General features: G+C 46.7%; 1 protein-coding gene across 2 annotated transcripts; it reads left to right on the top strand.

Annotated features, from left to right (window-relative positions):
- Window positions 1–45: 45 nt before the first annotated feature.
- ATPAF1 (ATP synthase mitochondrial F1 complex assembly factor 1) lies at window positions 46–18803 on the top strand. 2 transcript variants are annotated; one of them, XM_075935919.1, is made up of 9 exons: window positions 46–337; window positions 2649–2757; window positions 5844–5894; window positions 8010–8072; window positions 10169–10219; window positions 10532–10579; window positions 11629–11724; window positions 14832–14939; window positions 17614–18803. In XM_075935919.1, the coding sequence occupies exons 1-9, from the start codon at window positions 123–125 to the stop codon at window positions 17806–17808; spliced, it is 936 nt and encodes a 311-aa protein (XP_075792034.1). In that variant the 5' UTR covers window positions 46–122; the 3' UTR covers window positions 17809–18803. The 2 variants fall into 2 exon arrangements, with proteins under 2 accessions (XP_075792034.1, XP_075792035.1); XM_075935920.1 differs by having other exon boundaries at window positions 100–337; window positions 2638–2757.
- The last annotated feature ends 971 nt before the right edge of the window (window positions 18804–19774 follow it).

The raw sequence follows: 19774 nt of genomic DNA, 5'->3' as shown, positions 1-19774 counted from the left end.
GCTCAGCCCCTCCCCCCACATCATTCCAGGCCCCGCCCCCCTGGCCGGAACCTTTGGCGCCCGGAACCCTGGTGCGGGGCGGCGCGGCGGAGCCGGAGCGGAAGCGGAAGCGGCCCCGCTGCATGTGGGGGGAGCCGATGGCGGGGGCGCTGCAGCAGGTGTCCGGCCTGTCCCGGGGGGCGCTGCGCGGCCGGGCCGTGCTGCGGCCCCTGGGCCTGCTCGCCCCCCAGGCCCGGCTGCTGGCGGTGCCGCGGGGCCCGGCCGGGCGGGGGGAGCCCGGCCTGGAGGAGAACCCCTTCTACGGGCGCTACCGGGACAAGATCCGGGCGCTGCGCAGGTGCGGGGCGGGGGGGCCCTTTGGAGGGGACACTCGTGGGGGAGGGGCCTGTGGGCCGTGGGGGAGGGAACTGATGGGGGGGACCCCTCTGGGGGATGGGGGACCCCTTTGAAGGGGACACTCCTGGGGGAGGGGACTGATGGGGGGACGCTTCGGGGGGGATGGGGGACCCCTTTGAAGGGGACGCTCGTGGGGGAGGGGACTGATGGAGGGGACCCCTCGGGGGGGATGGGGGACCCCTTTGAAGGGGACGCTCGTGGGGGAGGGGACTGATGGAGGGGACCCCTCGGGGGGGATGGGGGACCCCTTTGAAGGGGACACTCCTGGGGGAGGGGACTGATGGGGGGACGCTTCGGGGGGGATGGGGGACCCCTTTGAAGGGGACGCTCGTGGGGGAGGGGACTGATGGAGGGGACCCCTCGGGGGGGATGGGGGACCCCTTTGAAGGGGACGCTCGTGGGGGCAGGGGAGCTTTGGGGCATGGGGGCTCCTTTGAGGGGACACCCCTGGGGGTGGAGACCCCTTGCAGGGGGACCCCTCTGGGGAGGGAACCTCGGAGGAATGGGGGTCCCTTTGAAGAGGGGCACCCCTAGGGGCTGGAGTTCTCAGCCGTTGGGGTGCTGCATGTCATTGGGAGCAGGGCCCCTGGGGCCAGGGGGAGATGGCACTTGGGGTGCTGGGAGAGACCCAGAGCTTGGGTCTCTTGGGAGCAGGCGGCGCCTTCAGGGTAGGGGAGGGCTGGGGGATGTGAGGGGCATGGGGTGCTGCCGCAGGAGGGAGCTGATCCAGTGTCTGCAGTGGGGTGGGTGAGTTCCTCCAGAACCTTACTCTGGTTTTCTTAAGGCCCAGTGATGGGGAGCAGGTAGGTAGGAGATAGAGGTTGGCGTTGGCATAAGGGGGTTATAGGGAGAGGTTGTGGCAATGGGGAGGGATGTTTGGCAGGGAGGTGGGCTACCTTATTGTTCAGGCTAAGATTTTGTCAGTTATTTTCAGTAAAAGTCGTGGACAAAAACAATTCACAGGAACCTGTGTGTGACTTTGATTAAAAGTAACCAGAGGGCAGGGCTAAGGATGTGTGTGTCGGGAAGAGGGACAGGGGTTGATTGATAGCAGGAGTCCCATGGAGCGGGAAGGACCGGCCAAAACCCATCACAGATAAATTCAGAGTGAGACACAGCTTCAGCAGCCTCAGCCACAGGCGGACACATAACCACTGGGCTGGAGGGGGCAGAGCTCTGTGACTCGCTGTAGAGCTAGGGGACACTGTCCTCGCTGCAACCCCAACTCCAGACACACAGCCCCAGCCATTGGGGAGATGTGCACACAGTGTGCAACCATGATCACAGCCCCCAGTGTAAGCCATAGGACAGGAGAGCATGATTCCCACTGCAGAACAGGCATGCATGGCTTTGGCTCCTGTCCCCACCATGGGAAGGGGGGCACACTGCTCTGGTTTCAGCCTCAGCTGCAGGGTAGGTGTGCACAGTCCCACCTCCAGCCTTGGCTTCTGCCACTGACAGCTGAAGCCAGAAAGTCATGGAGGTCTGGTAAAGTCATGGAATCTGTGACTTCTGTAACGTCTGTCACTAAATCGTCGCCTTATTTATGTAATACATTCAAGCAGTGGGTGGGTGTGATTTTGCATTTGTTTCAGTTTTACAAGGTTGGGGTGGGGAAAGTCTCAAAATTCATCAAAATATGTGTTGCTTTTTTTTATGGATAGTCCCCGAACCCAAATTTATGACATGTCAGTCAGTTGATGCTGTTGTTTGACATGTCCAAGCAAGTTACTGGTCAGCTGTAGTAGTTCATGGCTCAGATTTGACCTACTTACTGACTCTTGCACAGCTATGCACAGCACCTGAGTTCTAGGTCTAATCTGGCTGGACAAACGATTTTTGTTTGAAATAACTCGTTTTAGTGCTGTGCTGTAGAGTGTTTGGGGCTGTGTCTTTATTAAAACCTGAGCTGTGTTTGAGGCCAGAGTCAACCTTAAAATACAGCTACACAACTCTCAATTTAGACCACGTGGGCTGCATGTATTTATGGGTATCAGTTGCCCCAATGTGATTGGTTTAGCAGTTAATGGATTTGCCTTCCTTCATTAGAAATAAAGCTCAGCACCAATACAAAATGTGTATCCGCATTAGATCCGTAAACATGGTCCACGGATACAATGCGAATATCCACGGATTTGCAGGGCTCTAATTAGGAATAATGAGAATAAAAGTGTGTGTTGGAAAGTCAAGTTTTAAAATGCTAGAAAGTTAGTAGCCACTCAAAAGTAGTGACTGTCTCAGCTGTGTTTCAGATCCAATCCAGATGTTTTTGAATCCCGCATGGAGAAACGAAGTGAAGTGAAAAAGCAGCCAGTGGGGCATTCCAAACAAATGGACTTCATCAGATATATGGAAGAAAAGGCAAGACCAATTGTTAAATTAAATTCAGTGTTCTGTTTAAATTAGCTCGAAACTGTCATCTTTTACAACTGTAGTCTAGGAATCAGAATTAAAAAACGTACCTGTTCTATAGTGTCTGAATGAATGTGCAAGACTCATTGGCAATATGCATGACAGGTGCTTGCTCCAAGTGGTGGTGTTGCTATTACTAAATGCTGCATTTTAATCTTATTTAAAGTGTTTGTGATCAATCACTACTCCAGCTCAATTGTCACATGGTCTTCAATCTTTTTTATGAACGAAATTAATTATTGAATACTATTAAATCTGGATTTGGCTTCTGTAGGTCCCCTCTGGCATTCCCAACCTGAAGCTGAATCACTGATAAAAGTGAAGTGGTTGGGCAGCTGTCCATTGATTTTGTAATTAGTAATTCACATTCATGTACTCTGCTTATTATTGTTTACTTGTCCGGATCCAATATTTTATCTGAATGAATTGCATTTTAGTATTTTTACCTCTCATTCCCTTCCAGAGCTGCTGCTATAGTGCTGCAGGGGCACTGCCTTCTCTTGGTGGGTGTGAAGACATAACGCAGAGTTAATTTTTCAACAGCTTTTTTCTTTGTGTGAAGAATTAGTGCACCACTTACCGAATCTGGACTGGGGTAGTGAATGAATTGCCTTAAAGTGCACTGCCAGGATTACAGGACGAGGTTTTAAATTACTTTTTAAAAAGAAAACTATTTATACTCTTGCAAAAAACTTCTCTAGCAACCAAAAACATTATTTAAATACTGACTTCTGCATCAGATGACCCAACACCCCCTGAAGGGTGCTGAAACATTGGCTGCATCACATTAGGACCTTACTTTGGTGGGTTACTCCATTTTTATGAGCCTGATTTGCATGGATGTGTAAACAAATTCAGGTCTGAGAACTGTGGAAATTACCAGCTACTTGATTAAGAGGCTGGAAGGGACTGATCTTTGAGGAAAGATATAGGCCTCAATTCAGTAAGAAGCTTAAATTTATACCTAACTCTAAGCATGTTGATGTTAAAGTCAAGGAGGCCATTTATGTGCAAATACTTTGCTGTCTCAGTTCTTAAAAAAACCCTATGTTTTAGTTTGCTTAGGCAGGGTCTAAAAGAAGAGTTCCTCTTCCAATACTTATAGGAAGCTAAAAACACCAAGAAGGGAGGGGAATTAGGGGTATAAAAAGAGTAATAAGAAAAAACTGAACAATGCAGACTTCAGATTCAGTTTTGGGAAGCATTTTCTGTTTTCTCTCTTAGATGGAGAACACTTTCCAGGGTTTTTTTTATACTGGTAAATGACCCATTGCTGCCAATGGTCGTTAGCAATATGTTCCCCAGATTCATTTTCACCACTGTTACCGTGAGAATGTTTTGAAATCTTGTTTTTCTGAATATGGAATATACTTGCATGCTTTAAAGGTGTTAAAAGTAGTGTTGTCCTATTCACGGGAGTAGTTAAATAATTTTCTGTGCCAGTTAAGGTGGAGACCAGGGATGTAAAATCCCATTTAATTAGTTAACAGGTTATAACCAGTTAACTGATTGAATGGGGACAGTCTGGAGAGGCCCATATGCCATGGGCAGGGGCTACTCCAGCCCGGCTGCTTCTGGCCACGTGCTGGTCTGCCGGCTTCTAGCCCACATGGGCTGGGAGTCAGAGCCTTGAGTGGGACTGGAAGCGGTAGCCCCTTCCTCATGAGGCTGCCAACTCCCAGGCCGTGAGCCTGTGCGGGCTGGGAGCTGGCAGTAGGGATGTTAAATTTAGTTGAGTCAACTAATTGACTACTCGATGAATTTTCCGTCGATTAGTCGATAAGCGGTGCTGTGGCTCTGCCTTTTAAATGTATTGAGAGCCTGTCGGCTGGTACGCAGCAGGGGAGCCAACAAGATCTTAATACATTTGAAAGGCTGGTGCGCAGCAGGGGGGCGCAGCACGAGCCGGCCTCCCTCCTCCCCCACCCCGTGCTTCTGCTTTTTAAATGAATTCAGAGCCAGCAGGCTCTTAATACATTTAAAAAGCAGAGGGGCAGCATCTGGGACTAGGCACAAGTCGGAGATCAGTTGCTCCCTGCTACCTCTCTGCCCCCTGCGGAGACAGTGCTGGGGGGAACCAGCTTTTAAGCTGGCTCCCCCCAGCTCCTGCTCCCCCCCCTTGCTGCCTCTGATGGGGGGGAGGGAGGCAATAGGGATGATAAGCAAAGCTTATAGGTCAATGCTCTAGACTACTCGCATTTCCCTCCCCCTGCCCTTGCCAGTCACTTTTTTAGCAGGCTGGCCAGCAGCCCAGCTCAGTCCTGGCTTACGACGGGTCCGGGCAGAAGCACAGGGCATCAGGCAGCCGGTCTACGAAGGGAGATGGATTTGAAACTGGCTCCCCTCGCAGACCAGCTCCCGCCTGGCATCCTGCGCTGCTGCCTCGGATACAGAGGCAATCCTGTGGGCTGGAGCAGCCCTCCACCTGTGGCAGGCCATGAGTGAGGAGCTGCTCCTGGGTAAGTGGATAACCATTATTCAGTAAGCATCACCTGTGAACCGGTTACCCAGAAAGCATCGCCCTTCACTGGTTACCTGTTCACATCCCTAGTGGAGACGGTTCTGACAAATACCCTTCACAGCAGACTGCTTTGTGTGTAGACTGGGGCTAGAGAAATGCTGGAAGCCCCATTGCTTGAGGCTTTTTCAAAAGACCCAAGATTTTGAAGCAATGGGCGGTCCTTCACTGGCTACAAGGGTGAACTAGTCATGGCGTCTTAGCAGCTATTTCTGTCTCTGATTTCTGCGACTCTTGTTTATTTGTGCTCCAAGAACAGAGCAGAGGAACAATGCAGTGGTTATGACCATCTCGTGTTAAAGAAAAGCTGTCGATCTAATTTTTAGGCCTTTTCAGTGCCTCTTTAGCAGCACACGGTTGTTGACTGCGTAGGTATGTCCTTTGATTTCTTCACTTCTCCCCACTGGGCACAAGCACGACTGATTTTTGTCAGAGGGCATATTGCGTGTGGCGGATCGGGCTGTGCAAATAACACGAAAACAAACTTAAAACTTTAAGGATGTGTGTTTAATTTTAGGCAGAAGCCTTGGGCTCGAAGGCATCAAAGGAAGGATTCACAAAAGATAAGGTGAGATCAAATAGACCTCTGTACCCGGCTCTGGCATGCCTGGGAATCAAGCCTGGAGATTGATTTTAAACATCACTTTCTCGCTAGGCCAGTTCTCGTGTGGGATGCAAGAGTCTGAAATTCCTTATGTTGTAGCTCATGCTAAGATTGATTTTTCTTTCTTTTTTTGGGGGGGTTGTACGGGTTGGACCTCCTTGATCCATCACTCTTGGCACCTGACCAGTCCCAGATGAGGGATTTTGCCAGACGTGAGGAAGTCATTTCTGGATTCCCCTGCTGCTGCCCCTCCCCGCCCAAGCCCACTGGCCTCCTACCCGGCTCCTCACCTTCTACTGGCCCCACTGTCCTGCCAATCCTGCTGGGCAGCCATTGCTGCCCTGGCTCCAGGACCTGCCAGGTAGCCGCGGATCCCCGTCCCACTGAGCTACCGCAGCTCCCAGTCCTGCCGGGTAGCCACATGCATGTCTCCCAACCCCACTGGGCAGACCTGCTGCCGCGCACTGAAGGCGGCCTCGCTGCGGGCAGCCCACCGCCCAGCGGACCCTGCAGGGATCCTTGCCACTGGCCCTCCACCGGGACTCTTGAGGTCCTGCAACATCTGTGCTGGACCATAGATATTGCCGGACCAGAGAATCCCGGCTAAGAGATAATTAAGTGTGCCAGGTATGGCTTAAATTAGGGACATGAATGGGCAACCGGTTACCCAGTAACAGGTGATGCTTACTGGGTACCGGTTAACCCAGGGGTGGGCAAAAGGACCTCCATGGGTTGATCCAGCCCACAGAGGCCCTGCTGCTCCCCTGCCCCGGGTCAATCAGGGCCTAGGGATGGGGCAGAGCATGGCGCTTAGTCAGTCAAGGTTGACTCTAAGCCCTGCATGCCAGAGGGCAGGGAGCAGGAGGCTTCGCGCCTCCCCCCCCTTAGGCCAATCAGGGCCTGGAGGTGGGGAAACGCGCAATGTCTCCTCCTGCCCTGCAAGGGGCTCAGCACTTGGAGTCAGCCGCCAGCTGCTGCTCAGCTGGGTGACTAAGTGCAGTGCTCCCTTGCAGGGCGGGGCAGACTTTGCATGCTGTCCCCGTCCCTGATTGACCTGAGGGTAGTGAAGGAAGCGCACCAAGTCTCCTCCCACTGCCAGGGTGTGGGTGCCTAGAGGGAGCCGCCAGCTGTTCCAAACAGCTGGCGGTTCTTTCTGGGCAGTGTGGGGTGGGGGAGGGAGACTTCATGTGTATCCTGGTTCCGTCCCTTCTTCCCTGAGGCCCCGCCCCTTCCGGGCCACTTAAAAAAATTTCTGAAGTGGCCCCTGTTAAAAATTATTGCCCATCTCTGGGTTAACCAGTACCCAGGAGCAGCCCCCTGCACACGGTTGCTGCAGGCAGAGGGCTGCTCCTGCCCCGATTGCAGGTGGGCGGGGAGCAGAAGCTGTCTTCTCCATGCTTGGGGCTGGGGCAGGGGCAGCATGGGGCAGGGGCAGCCCCTCACGGTCCCAAGCATAGAAGGTGAGCCGGGCGAGTGGCTGCCAACTAGCCTGCGTGGGATCCTGCTTAATTGGTTAAACCTAGTGTTTAACTGGTTAACTGATTAACTGGGATTTTAAATCCCGGCTACGTCTACATTGGCCCGTTCTCCGGAAGAGGCATGTTAATTTCCAACATCAGAATAGGGAAATCCGCGGGGGATTTAAATAAACATGGCCGCCGCTTTTTTTCCGGCTTGGGGAAAAGCCGGAAAAAAGATTCTAGACTGGCGCGATCCTCCAGAATAAAGCCCTTTTCCGGAGGATCTCTTATTCCTACTTTGAAGTAGGAATAAGAGATCCTCCGGAAAAGGGCTTTATTCCGGAGGATCACGCCAGTCTAGACGCTTTTTTTCCGGCTTTTCCCCAAGCCGGAAAAAAAGCGGCGGCCATGTTTATTTAAATCCCGCGGGGGATATTTAAATCCCCCGTGGATTTCCCTATACTGAAGTTGGAAATTAACATGCCTCTTCCGGAGAAGGAGCCAATGTAGAAGTAGCCCCCTAGTTTACATGAGATGTGGCTTCTGAACCCGCTGCAGCCTGGATTCGTTCTACCACTGAACTGCCTTCATTGTGAGTCCTTTGTGCTTTCTTTTGCAGACCCTTGATTCAGTACTGAATGTTGAAATGGTGAAGGAGAAAACACCAGAGGAAATAAAACAGGTGAACATGTTAAAATTCATGCTAAATGTCATTTTGGAGTTCACGTGTTAGTTTTCTGTGTGTGAGGCTGCAATGTGCACTTGGAAGAATTATGCAAATAAAGGAATCTCTTTCAGCCAAACATTAAAACAAATGAAAAAAGCTCTTTTGGGATTAGGTAATGGGACCTGGAACACCTTTGTGAAGCTCCACAGAGCATAGCTTGACCTCATCAGTCAACAGTTGGCTTGAATGCAATTGGCAGTGTCCCAACAATTGAGCAAGGGTGTAACTGAATTGCCTGCTCACCAGCTGCAGTCGGATTTGAAAGTAGATTTGGTGGGGCATCTTGCAGGAAGCTACGGTTGCCTGTGTTGCACCCTGTTCTGCCATTCTTCAGAAGAACCAAAGTCCTCTGGCTCTGAGCGGGCTGCCTTTCACTAGCACTAACAATGCTCACGGTGAGGAGAGGGAAGTGAATTATTATTAAAAATAGCAGGATTAAAGGTTGTTTTCCTGGCACACTTGTGAGCCTTGCACTGAGATCTATTTTCCTCTTTTATCTATTTAAAAATCTGCTTCCATTCTACATCTCTGAAGCAGCCTAGCTCAAGCAAAGTTTTTTGCTTCTCAGATTGAGAGACGATAAAGTGTTTGAGGATATCTTGCATACACACGATCTCTAAGGCAGCACCAAACTTCCAAGTTTTCATTTGTTAAAGGCCTCTCTGAAGATTCTGATTAAGTATTGAGGATTATAGGGAGGTAGTATTGTCTAGCAGTTAGAAAAGAGTTTTGAGAGGGAGTGTTGTATGTCTAACTGCCTCTAAGATTATTAATGACGTTGGGCTGAGCGTATAGAATCATAGAATACTAGGACGGGAAGGGACCTCGAGAGGTCATTGAATCCAGTCCCCTGCCCTCATGGCAGGACCCAGTACTGTCTAGACCATCCCTGATAGACATTTATCTAACCTACTCTTAAATATCTCCAGTGATGGGGATTCCACAACCTCCCTGGGCAATTTATTCCAGTGTTTAACCCCCCTGACAGTTAGGAACCTTTTCCTAATGTCCAACCTAAACCTCCCTTGCTGCAGTTTAAGCCCATTGCTTCTTGTTCTATCCTCAGAGGCCAAGATGAACAAGTTTTCTCCCTCCTCCTTGTGACACCCCTTTTGATACCTGAAAAGTATAACTCACTTTCCCTGTATGTGTAACAAAAGGAATAATACCAACCCAACTTTATCAAATGTTTTGAAAATTCTTATGACTTACTTAAAAGTAAGAAGCGTAACTCTATGTACACAGGGCATGTCTAAACTAGGAAACTTATTTTGAAATAACAAATCCATTTAATAACTCCCGAAATAACAAAATTGAAATAGTGTGTCCTTGCTACGGGCAAGCTTTGAAATCAGTCCGAGGCCGGTTCTTTTTATTGTGGAGGTACTACCTTGACTTATAGCCCCAGGAATCACTGGGGAGTAATTAGTTTGAATTACTCTGGGGAATAGTTATTTCAAAATAGCAGCACTGGAGCATCCATACTACTGCTATTTCAAGATAACTATTTCAAAATTAGTGTTGTTCCCCGAGGAAAGCAGGAATACTGATTTTGAAATAAGTGGCTCATTATTTCAAAATAATGTGGACGCTCCACTTATTAATTCGACCTAAGGGAGGTTATTTCAAAATAAAGCCCTAGTGTAGGCCAGGGCACAGAGAATTGTTAAAAATGTAAGTTACTAATCTTCTGATAGGAGAGATCTTGTACATTTCTTTCTTAGAAATAATCTTTCACTTGAGAGAGTTGTGAAAAGTCACACGGTTTGACGTATTTCTCACCATTACTAACCTGGCGGCCATCAAATCTGATCCTGTTATTTATGGCAGTTGTCTGGATAAAGTATGCGTTGTTTGGTACTGATAGTTTTGGAGCATTATATAGGAAATTAGGGGTTTCAGAAATACATGGAAAAATGGCCCTTGCCCTGATAGGCTTACAATCAAAGAGTAGTTGACAAATGAGTACTTACTTTAAAAAGTGTTTTATATTAAATGCTAGATGCTTTTCTGTGGTCTTAATCGTATCTGGTTTCCCTCCTTTCTTACAGATCTGGAAGCAGTATTTTTCTGCAAGAGATACAGTTTATGCAGTTATTCCCGTAAGTAGTTACCGTAGCAAAATGAACAGTTGAACGTCACATTTCTTTTGCTCTGAAGACTTTATAGTCTATATTAATGTATGACTCAACAAAAGGGCAAAGAAAACAGCAGGGAGAGGAAATTTGTGGAACGCTTGAACAAGATTACATGGTTATGCAGCATAACTAGGAAGATACATAAGATTCTGCGCTGGTTATACCTCAAGTGGAGTCCTGTGTCTTATAAAGATTAACGGAGCGCCTGAGTGATAACTGTATATCCATTATTTTCATGCTGCAAAAGTTTAATTTAATGATCTTATTTCTTCAAAGGCAGAGATGTTTGATTTGATGTGGAAGCGTGCCCAGACCTGTCCGTCGGTAAGTGTGATCTATACTGCATGCTTGTACAGCTTTAATGGGTTTCTTCTCTCTAGAAGTGAAACTAGAACTTTTGACCTTTGGTTCTTCAGACTAACTGTAGTAACTTGATTGGTGAAAGCCAGCTGATCCAGTATTGGTTTTAGCGATCAGATACGATCACTCATCGCTGTCAAACATTCCAGTATGTCTGGAACAGGCAAAGAGTTCCACAACCGTATCTGGACACCAGTTTCCCAAGTTTAGTTTTATCCTGGAAATGTAACGACATAGCTCGATTTCACTTTATTAGGTGCCATGTGGTTAAATCTGATTGCTGCCCTGTGGAGAAACCAGCTTTGTACGCCAGCTTTATTGACACTGCTGCATAGTGACCCCCCCACCCCCCCCGTTGCTGATCCTGAATTGCTTTCTTAATTAACCTTCAGGCTAATGGCTTGATATAGCACCATTGAGCACCGCTAGCATTGTGTCAGGCCTGACGTGTTGAATATGTTCGCTCTGCGATGGACCACATCCCTTTGTTCCCCACGCGCAGGTCATGGTCGCTCCCTGGAGAATGGCCACAGCACCTTTTCCACAGCAGCAACCTCTGCGTCACATCTGTGTCTGCTTCTGTACAGCTGCATGTCTCATTGCTCACCCTGCTCCTGGCAAGTTCATTGCAGATGTAGTCACCTTGTGCTGGATTGCTCCTGACTCCACCCCACGCTAGTGCTGCTGGATAGGGTGCAAGGGGCATGACAGACATGTCAGACTCCCTGCTGAAGAACCCCGTTGGTACCGGTACATTGATAGAATCTTGTTTTGCCCTTTGGCTCACATAACAGCAACAAAACCGATTTAAAGGCCTAAAAAACATGAGCCTGCTATTCAGGGCAACTTGTAGCTCTGTGTATCCTACACTCCATCCTCAGTGTCAACAAGGCCCAAGTTCTGTCTCCATAACCATCTCCCTTCTGTGGCTCCCCGTTTCATGCAGTGGGGGTGCCCGTTTGTTCTGTTGGGGGCTGGGAGCCCGTATAACGCTGCCTGTCTTTTCTCTGCAGTTCCTATGTGCTTTGCCAAGGAAAGAAGGCTACGAGTTTTTTGTGGGGCAGTGGTCAGGCTCAGAACTGCACTTCACTGCGCTGATCAACATTCAGGTGGGTGGATCTGATGGTATCACTCCCCAGGGGTAGAGGAGAGACCCCAGATGCATTTGGCTCTGATTGACATCGAGAAGTAGATGCGACCTGAAACGAAACCACCCAACCCTGCATAACGGAATCATTCCGTAAAATGCCAAGCAATAGCTTGCGCTGTTTCCTCCAAGTGCCATGCAATGCAGCATTTCTGCTGCTGGTGTGTGTTTTTAAATGAGCCGTTCTAATTCAGTGAGGATGTAGCCCTTCGTCGTATTGGAAACGAAAGGGGTTGTCATCATCTTAGCTGTTTGTTCAGCCCTTACTGGTTTTATTCCAGTTTGCTTTGATCGAATACGACAAATCATCTGTCAGCCTTCCTGTTCTGCAGATCTACCCTACCTCTTCCTAGCCCACCTTGCTCAAGTAAGCAAGGTTTCCTTTCACATATCCTCAGCAATCGGTCTCTGCATAAAGTATTCGACTGAAGACAGTTTGTGGGAGGAGATAACTCAGAGGAACGAATGTCACAGAGCGAACCTTGGAGGTCTCCCACCCAGGTACAGAGCGTGTCTGAACCTGCTTAGCTTGCTGAATCAGAAAACTGGAACATGCAGAACTGTAACTGCAAGTCAAAGAGAACAATCCCATTTTTTTAAAAAGATGTGGACGATTTTCTGGACTCTTACGCACAGGCAAAGGGAAGAGCAGTCGAATACTTCCTCTGTAGATTTGGAAGCACTGTACAAAGGAGACTCAAGCTCATCCTCTCCAAATAAAAATCACGAACTCATGTGTCAGGGTGGTGCTGCACGCCTGGAATTGCTGTGCTTTTGGATTTGAAACCAAAGAGCTGACAGGTTATCGCCACTAAGAACAACTGCATGGTACAAGTTTTATGTTTATAAGAAACACATGGGATCTTTTTCAGGGGAAAAGGCAATATGCCATGTTTATTGAGAATACAGTAGAGAAGAAGTTAGCATATGCTTTATAAAGACACCCCCCCCCCCACACACACACACACACATACACCCAGTTTCTAAATAAATAGCGGATGTGGGGGAGAAGGAAAAAGGTGGGGAAAAAAGGGATAGTCAGAGTGTCCCTGCTACGTGAAGCTGATAAAGAAGGCACAGATCCAAATAGACATCATCTTCCTATCTAAGGGTGTGTCCAGACTACAGGTTTTTTTTTTTTAAAAAAAGTGGCCTTTTTTCAAAAAAAACTACACCTGTGTCTAGACTGCTGCTGTGTTCTTTCGAAATTAAATCGAAAGAACATGGCAGTTTTTTCGACTGTGGAAAACCTCATTTTACGAGGAATAACGCCTTTTTCAAAAGTGCTCTTTTGAAAAAAGGCATTATTAAACGCAAACAGGGCTTTTTCGAAAGAGAGCATCCAGACTGCCTGGGTGCTCTTTAGAAAAAGCGGCTCTCTTTTCAAAAAAAGAGGCTTGTAGTCTAGATGTACCCTTAAAGTGCCAAACAATGGGTACTTAAGAATACTTAATACCTTCTCTATCAGCTTCATGTGGCATGAACACTCGAATTGACTATTCTTTTCCCTTTCCCCCTCCCCTTTTTTTCCTTCTCCTCTCCCTCGCGCTATTTATTTAGTAACTGAACGTTTCAGAACTTCAGTCATCTGAAGAAGTGGGTTGTGCCCACGAAAGCTTATGATACCATCAACATGTTTTGTTAGTCTCTAAGGTGCTGCAGGACTATTTGTTGTGTTTTAAATTTTTAAAATGTCTATAAACACTTTCGCTTCTAACCCCTCTGTGACTTGTGTTGTATACCAGCATAGTTATTCTTGTCCAATCAGAAATAGGCTTTCTGATTTCGCATCTTACAGCTAGTTTCATACCTATTTATTATGTAGGTAAATTATTATCTAGAATAAACCTTTTTTAGTACAACAGGAATTGTCCGCAACACAAGAACTCTATTTTGGACTTTTTTGTGACACATGAAAATGACTGAATCATTGGGCTGGAGGCTGGTGGTTGCCTAGAGACCAACAGTCATAACCTGATTACTCTCAATAGGTGCAAACAAAGGAAAATCCCAGCCAGTAATAGAGATAACTTGGTGCTTTAAAAGGGCTAGTTTTCCAGAGATGAGGAAAGTTTTCAGAGGAATTGACTGAGGGGGAAAAATTTAGACAGAAAAATATGAATGAAATGTGGAAATTATTTAGGAAGAGTTTATTAGATAGCCAGAAAGCAGTGATTCCACAATCAATCGACTGAACATCTTTGCTTAAAATCCAATACTGGTTCAGTGGTGAAGCATTAAACGCCAATCCTGGTTCATTGGTGAAGCGAAGGCAACAGTTAGAAATAAAAAGGAATATATAACAAATGGAAAAAGGGCGGAGGGGAGGGGAGAGAAGATAGCAGTCAATATAAAATTTGAAAATCTGAAGGGTAGAAATTGATCAGGGCAGCTAAAAACGCCAGTGAAAAATCCATGGCTGGCAGGGCTAAGGATAATGAGAAGGAGGTTTTTAAACATAGCAGGAACAAAAGGAATTATAGCAATAGGAGAGGATCATTACTAACTGTAGATGGTAAAACTGTTAGTGATGCAGAAAAGGCAGAAGTGCTCACAAAATTATTTCTGGTCTGTATTTGTGAAGAAGCAGGATAATGTACTCCCCTCACATGAAGACGATGAAGTATTTTTTCATCCATTAGTGACGTTAAATGACAACTTCTGGGGATTTGGAATGTAAAAAAGGTTTTAAAACCTTTAGACCAGGACTGGAGGCCTTTCTGGAAGTTGAGCTGTAGCTGAGCACAAGTGATTGGGCTCGATACAGGGGTAACTGGGTGAGATTTAATGTACTATCCTGCCGTTCAGGTCAGAAGATCTAATAGTCAGTCCCTTCTGGCCTTAACCTCGATGTGTCTGTGACTTACTGTTGTCTACAGACCCACAGAAGTGCAAATGATTGATTCCTAGTTCAGACTGCCTCTCCTTGACCTTCCTAGGAGGGACTCTGAAGGAGTGAGTCTATCCATGCAGCGGGTATTCACATTTTTTTGATTAGCAGACTATTAAATATGCAATAGATCTAGAGTTCTTTCCAAGGCACTCTTAAGAAATCTTTATCTCCTGCAGACCCGAGGTGAAGCCGCCTCTAGCCAGTTGATATTGTACCATTATCCAGAACTTCAAGAAGAAAAGGGGATAGTGCTAATGACTGCCGAAATGAATTCCAATTTCCTGGTAAGAGGATCCCATATTGGTTCTTTAGTGTTATACTAAGATCTGATACTCCGTCTTTAAAAGCAATTAAAAGCTAAGTCCTGTAAATCCACAATGAACAGAATCCGGTGATTTTTCTGAATGAGAAGTGCTGCTGCTTTTCCATCCTTCCCCTAAAGTAATTAGACTAAAGAAATCTACAGCTATCCACTGAATAGTAAACCTAAGGTAAGGCCAAAAACTCCCAAAAGCCTGCAGTCTGGGTGTCTAGTGATTGTAGTTTATGCTGTCTATTTTTTTTCCCCCATTAGCAAAATACTGAAGGATAATTTAGAAAAGTGCAGGATTTGGAGCCTCAGTTTCTCCTTTTTAAGGAAGGAGATTTAAAGAATAATGATGAAAAAGTTGGCACTTACCAACAATGTTAAAACACGCTTTTTAAAATGAACACTGATAGACAAATCAAAAAGCCTATATTAAAGCCTGCTTTGGATTTTCCTTGTGCCTTCCCCTACTCTGAGTGAGGATGTAATTCTACTGAGAGAGCTGAACTAGTGCATGTCATGAATTATGGGACTCTTATTGCCAAGATCATTAATTGCATGTTTGTATAATGTTTTAGTAGAGGATCTGCTGTTGAAGGGGCAGAGTTAAGGTGATTTGATGATGTGTGGAACAATTTGCCAAAGGAAGTGATAGTCTTTCCATCACTTGAAGTGTTCAGATCAATACTGGAGGCCTTTCTGATAACTCTGTTAGATTCGAGTATATCTGTTGGATTCAGTGCTGGATCAGACTAATCTAATGGTCTCTTCTGGTCTTAACATTTACGAGTGTAGATGCCTTAACTCTGCATATCCACACTTCAGCAAAATAAATGGAAACATTTTACCTTAATGGACATTTTCTTCTCCGATACTTAATGATTTTCAATCACCCCAATGTTCTATTATTGCTGCATTTCTGATTTTAACTTGGTTACCAAAGTTTTGTTTGTGAATTATATTTTTATATCAGATTCTAAATACTAGAGCGAGACAAATCTCAAAATAAAAACAGTTCAGTGGATATTTATATGAATTTTTAAATGTTTATTCCTTTTTTCTCTGTTTTCTGTAATGTTTCCATAAACTAATTCTACAGCCTCATTCCACTGTTTTTACTCCTGAACAGGATCTTGTTCCTGGCTGCTTGGTTTTTTTTTTCTTGTACATGTCCTCTCTTGAAGATTTCACAATGTCTTGATTAGCTCTTTGCTCAGTGTACACACAGGCACCCCACGTGAGACATTCGCATATGACACCCTTGACCGGAGGAGAGAGATTGCAGTGTGTGTTATCTCTTGCTATGAAAGGAATTTGTGTGTGACTTGTCATTATCCTGGTTACCTGCCTTAAGAACACAATTTGCAGTATACACAGAGCTCCTTAATATTATCTATATGTACATTGCATAGTGATTGATGTCCAGTGGGCTACTGGCTCTCGGGAAACACCTCACATGCCACCCTGTAGCGAATTATTTTGCATATAGCTGACCAGGGATCTCTGGAAAAGCTCTGTGTGCCCCTTGTGGCATCTGTCTATTAGCATCCATCAGTCCCTGGTCACAAAGATTCATAGAAATAGTGTGGAAATTGGAGAATACTCGAGGGAAATGTATTTTTAATTCAGAAACATTGTGTTGGATTAAGCTTGGTTGTTAGTTGCTCAGCCAGTCCGGAAACAGAAACATGTGACCTTGGAATTCCAATCAGAATGAACCAGCTCAGCTGGTTTGAGAGGGAATATGATAGAGGTATATAAAATCATGAGTGGTGTGGAGAGGCTGAATAAAGAAAAGTTATTTATTAGTTGCCATAATAGAAGAACTAGAGGACACCAAATGAAATGAATGGGTAGCAGGTTTAAAACTAATTAAAAGAAAGTTGCTCTTCACACAAAGTTGCGCATAGTCATCCTGTGGAACTCCTTGCTAGAGGATGCTGTGCGGGCCAAGAATAAAAGAGGATTCAAAAAAGAGCTAGATACATTCATGGAGGATAGGTCCATCAATGCTTATTAGCCAGGGATGGTGTCCCTAGCTTGTGTTTGCCAGAATCTGGGAAGGGGCAACAGGGGATGGATCACTTAAAGATTCCCTGTTCTGTTCATTCCCTCTGGGGCGCCTGACATTGGCCACGGTCAGAAGACAATACTAGACTAGATGGACCTTATGGCCATTCTTATGTTCTTAAAATAAAATCTCACCTCTGACAGAATTTTATACTGGTAGACATAGGAATTGCAGTGTTTAATACAGAGTATTACTGAATGTTTTTAGGGAGGAAGTCCAACGAGCAATAGAAGGGAAAGGTAAGGGGGTTCTGTTCAGAGTCGGGGAGGAAGGTGGCAGGGGGTGCTTTGGTTCCTGAAAATCGTTGCTCTGAGAAGACCAGGTTTGTAAGAGTGACACTGAGGTAAATAGGCCAATGCAACGGGCTTGTAGAGAGCTTTGACAAACTAGCACAACTTTGAATGGTGTTAGGAACGGGGTAGGAAGCTTGCTAAGGTAACAGAAGCAGACTGGAGAGGGATCTGTTTGCAGCTCATCATCAGCTACCCAGTTTTTTTGAAAGGGGAACTCGCTTTCATGCCATTAGCGCTGCTTTCACTGTGTGACACGGTCTTCTCTTTTCTTTTTTTAAACCTTGCAGAGTGTCCCTGAAGCTCAGTGCCTAGCCAATCAGGCACAGCTTTTCTATGCGACAGATCGTCCAGAGACCTACAGATTAGTGGAGACCTTCAACCACAGACCTAATGAGTTTAAGTACATGGCAGTTATCACGGAGCTGGAGCAGAGTGGACTGGGAAGAGAATTGAGACCTAAATGGGACTCTGACGAAGCCTAGCATCTGATGGGCACCGCATCTGGTCCAGAGACAACTGGAACTACTCACCGGAAAGGGTCCTTGGCACAGGAGTTTTTTAAAATCGGGACAGGCACCGCATTTTACATGGCAGAGGGGGCGGGGCTGTTTGCTGCAAAGCTGCTGTGGACAAAAGAAAGGTTCAGGGAGTGAGATTCACCCGGGCTGTTTTGTATTGGTACAAGGAAATGTGGCAGCCAAACGGGAATGCTGCACCTTAGCACAACCTCATCACAACAGCTTATTCTCTCTTTCATTAACTTATGCCTGAGTTCTGTGTTTCTTTTGGCTATGATAAATCACACGCGAGAAGGGAAGCCGCTTACCAGACGATGTCAACCATGGGAGAAAGACAACAAAGGACGTTTGTGTTCAGTAAAAGCTAGTTGGAAGTTGCCCTCCACTATAACGGCATGGGTCAATGCTTTGTATCTGGTCTGAAGATTATAAATTCCCCTCTTCCATCCAGCAGTGAAAAGATAATGCAGTTGATGATCCAAAACCGGCTCTCCTTTGTTGATGAACATGTGATGATGCATGCTTTGCTTTCTGTGTTAGTGCAGCTCAGGACAAAGCACACTCAGCTGACTTAGATTTGGGAATGTTCAATGTTTTAATGGAGGCATGAACTTCATTCAGGTGCCCGGCTGTTAGGTCGCTCTGCTGATGACAGGATGTGATTAAACAGCGTTTTCTTTTTGCATATGGGGCTTTTCAAAATGATCCAACAGATAATTAACATGTTTTAGAGAGCATCATCATTATTGTCAGAAGCCCCCTGCACAGCCAGCATTGAAAAGAGGTAAAATATAACTCCCCATTATGGTTTGGGAAAGATGTTGTGTGCAGCAGTCAAAATGGTCCCGAATAGAGAGCTTTGTAATTCTGCTTCGGATCCTCATGGGATAACACACATGCACTGGAGGAAATCTACACACTTGACAGAACAGCCATTAAAATGAGTGTGTCTTAACGAACCTCAGTGATCTCTGTTGAAACTAGCGCCTTTCCTGCAAGGATCTTACAAGATGTGCTTGAGGTCCCGTTGTTTGCCATGACAGCGGGAAACAGCCGCTGCATCCCTGAGCAAAGGCCGTAACGAGACGTCCGGTGAGGATGCAAAAGCTTTGCGTAGATCGTTGATACTGTGGTGCCAGTGTGCACGTAGAGAAGTATTGAGAAGCAGCCAGCGTTGTTTTCTTCTGCAGTTGTTCCTTCGGGGGAATGGAACTGGAAGGCTTCTCAAATGGATTTCAAATTGCAGGAGCAGTAATTATCCTCTTTAGCACAGAGAGAGCGTTGGCTGTGTCCAGAGCACTTTGCTAATGCTCCTTGCCCTTCCAACGGCCCTCGTGTGTCACAGTGGGAGGGGTAAGAGGCTTGCCCCAAGCTGGGGAAGGAGCCTTGGTCAGAGCGAGGATTAGAAGCTTTGCCTGACCCATTGGAACCAGGCAGAGGTGTGAACACCCTCCCCTCTGGTTCCTCCCTCCTCCCCCCCTGCACCCTGGATTTTCAGTCACACACACACACACACACACACACACACACACACACACACTCTCTTTCTCTCTCTCTCTCTCTCTCCTCCCCCCCACCACCACCATCTGACCCTGCCCTCTGGAGGCTTCTCCACATGCTCTTGAGGACACGATGGACACTGCTCAGGCCAAGTGGCAGAGCAGGTGGGGATGGGGGAATATGACACTCCCTCACCAGCTGAATAGGAATCAGCAAGGAGGTCAGACGCTTGGTCAGAGTCCTGGTAGGCACGTGGGACCATGGAGTCCCTGTGGGAACAGCTGTAAAGGAACACACACCAGGAGGGAGGCATAGTGCCTTCACGCAGATGGTGCTGGCTTCCCAAAGCTTCCTGGGCATCTGTTTGGTTTGGGGCGTGCCTTGGTGCTCCCTTCTTCAGGGGCTGGGGGTGAACCTCGTTCCCGAATGG

The sequence above is a fragment of the Pelodiscus sinensis genome, chromosome 9 (assembly GCF_049634645.1).
Source record: "Pelodiscus sinensis isolate JC-2024 chromosome 9, ASM4963464v1, whole genome shotgun sequence".
NCBI classification, from domain to species: Eukaryota; Metazoa; Chordata; order Testudines; family Trionychidae; genus Pelodiscus; species Pelodiscus sinensis.
This window is presented reverse-complemented; position numbering and strand designations above follow the sequence as displayed.

What these genes read in the sequence shown, in the direction of transcription:
- ATPAF1 (XM_075935919.1), top strand. Translation starts at nt 123, where the DNA reads ATGTGGGGGGAGCCGATGGCGGGGGCGCTGCAGCAGGTGTCCGGCCTG. An exon ending in CACCAGAGGAAATAAAACAG is followed by an intron (nt 8,073 to 10,168) that starts GTGAACATGTTA and finishes CCTTTCTTACAG; the next exon opens with ATCTGGAAGCAGTATTTTTC. An exon ending in CAGTTTATGCAGTTATTCCC is followed by an intron (nt 10,220 to 10,531) that starts GTAAGTAGTTAC and finishes ATTTCTTCAAAG; the next exon opens with GCAGAGATGTTTGATTTGAT.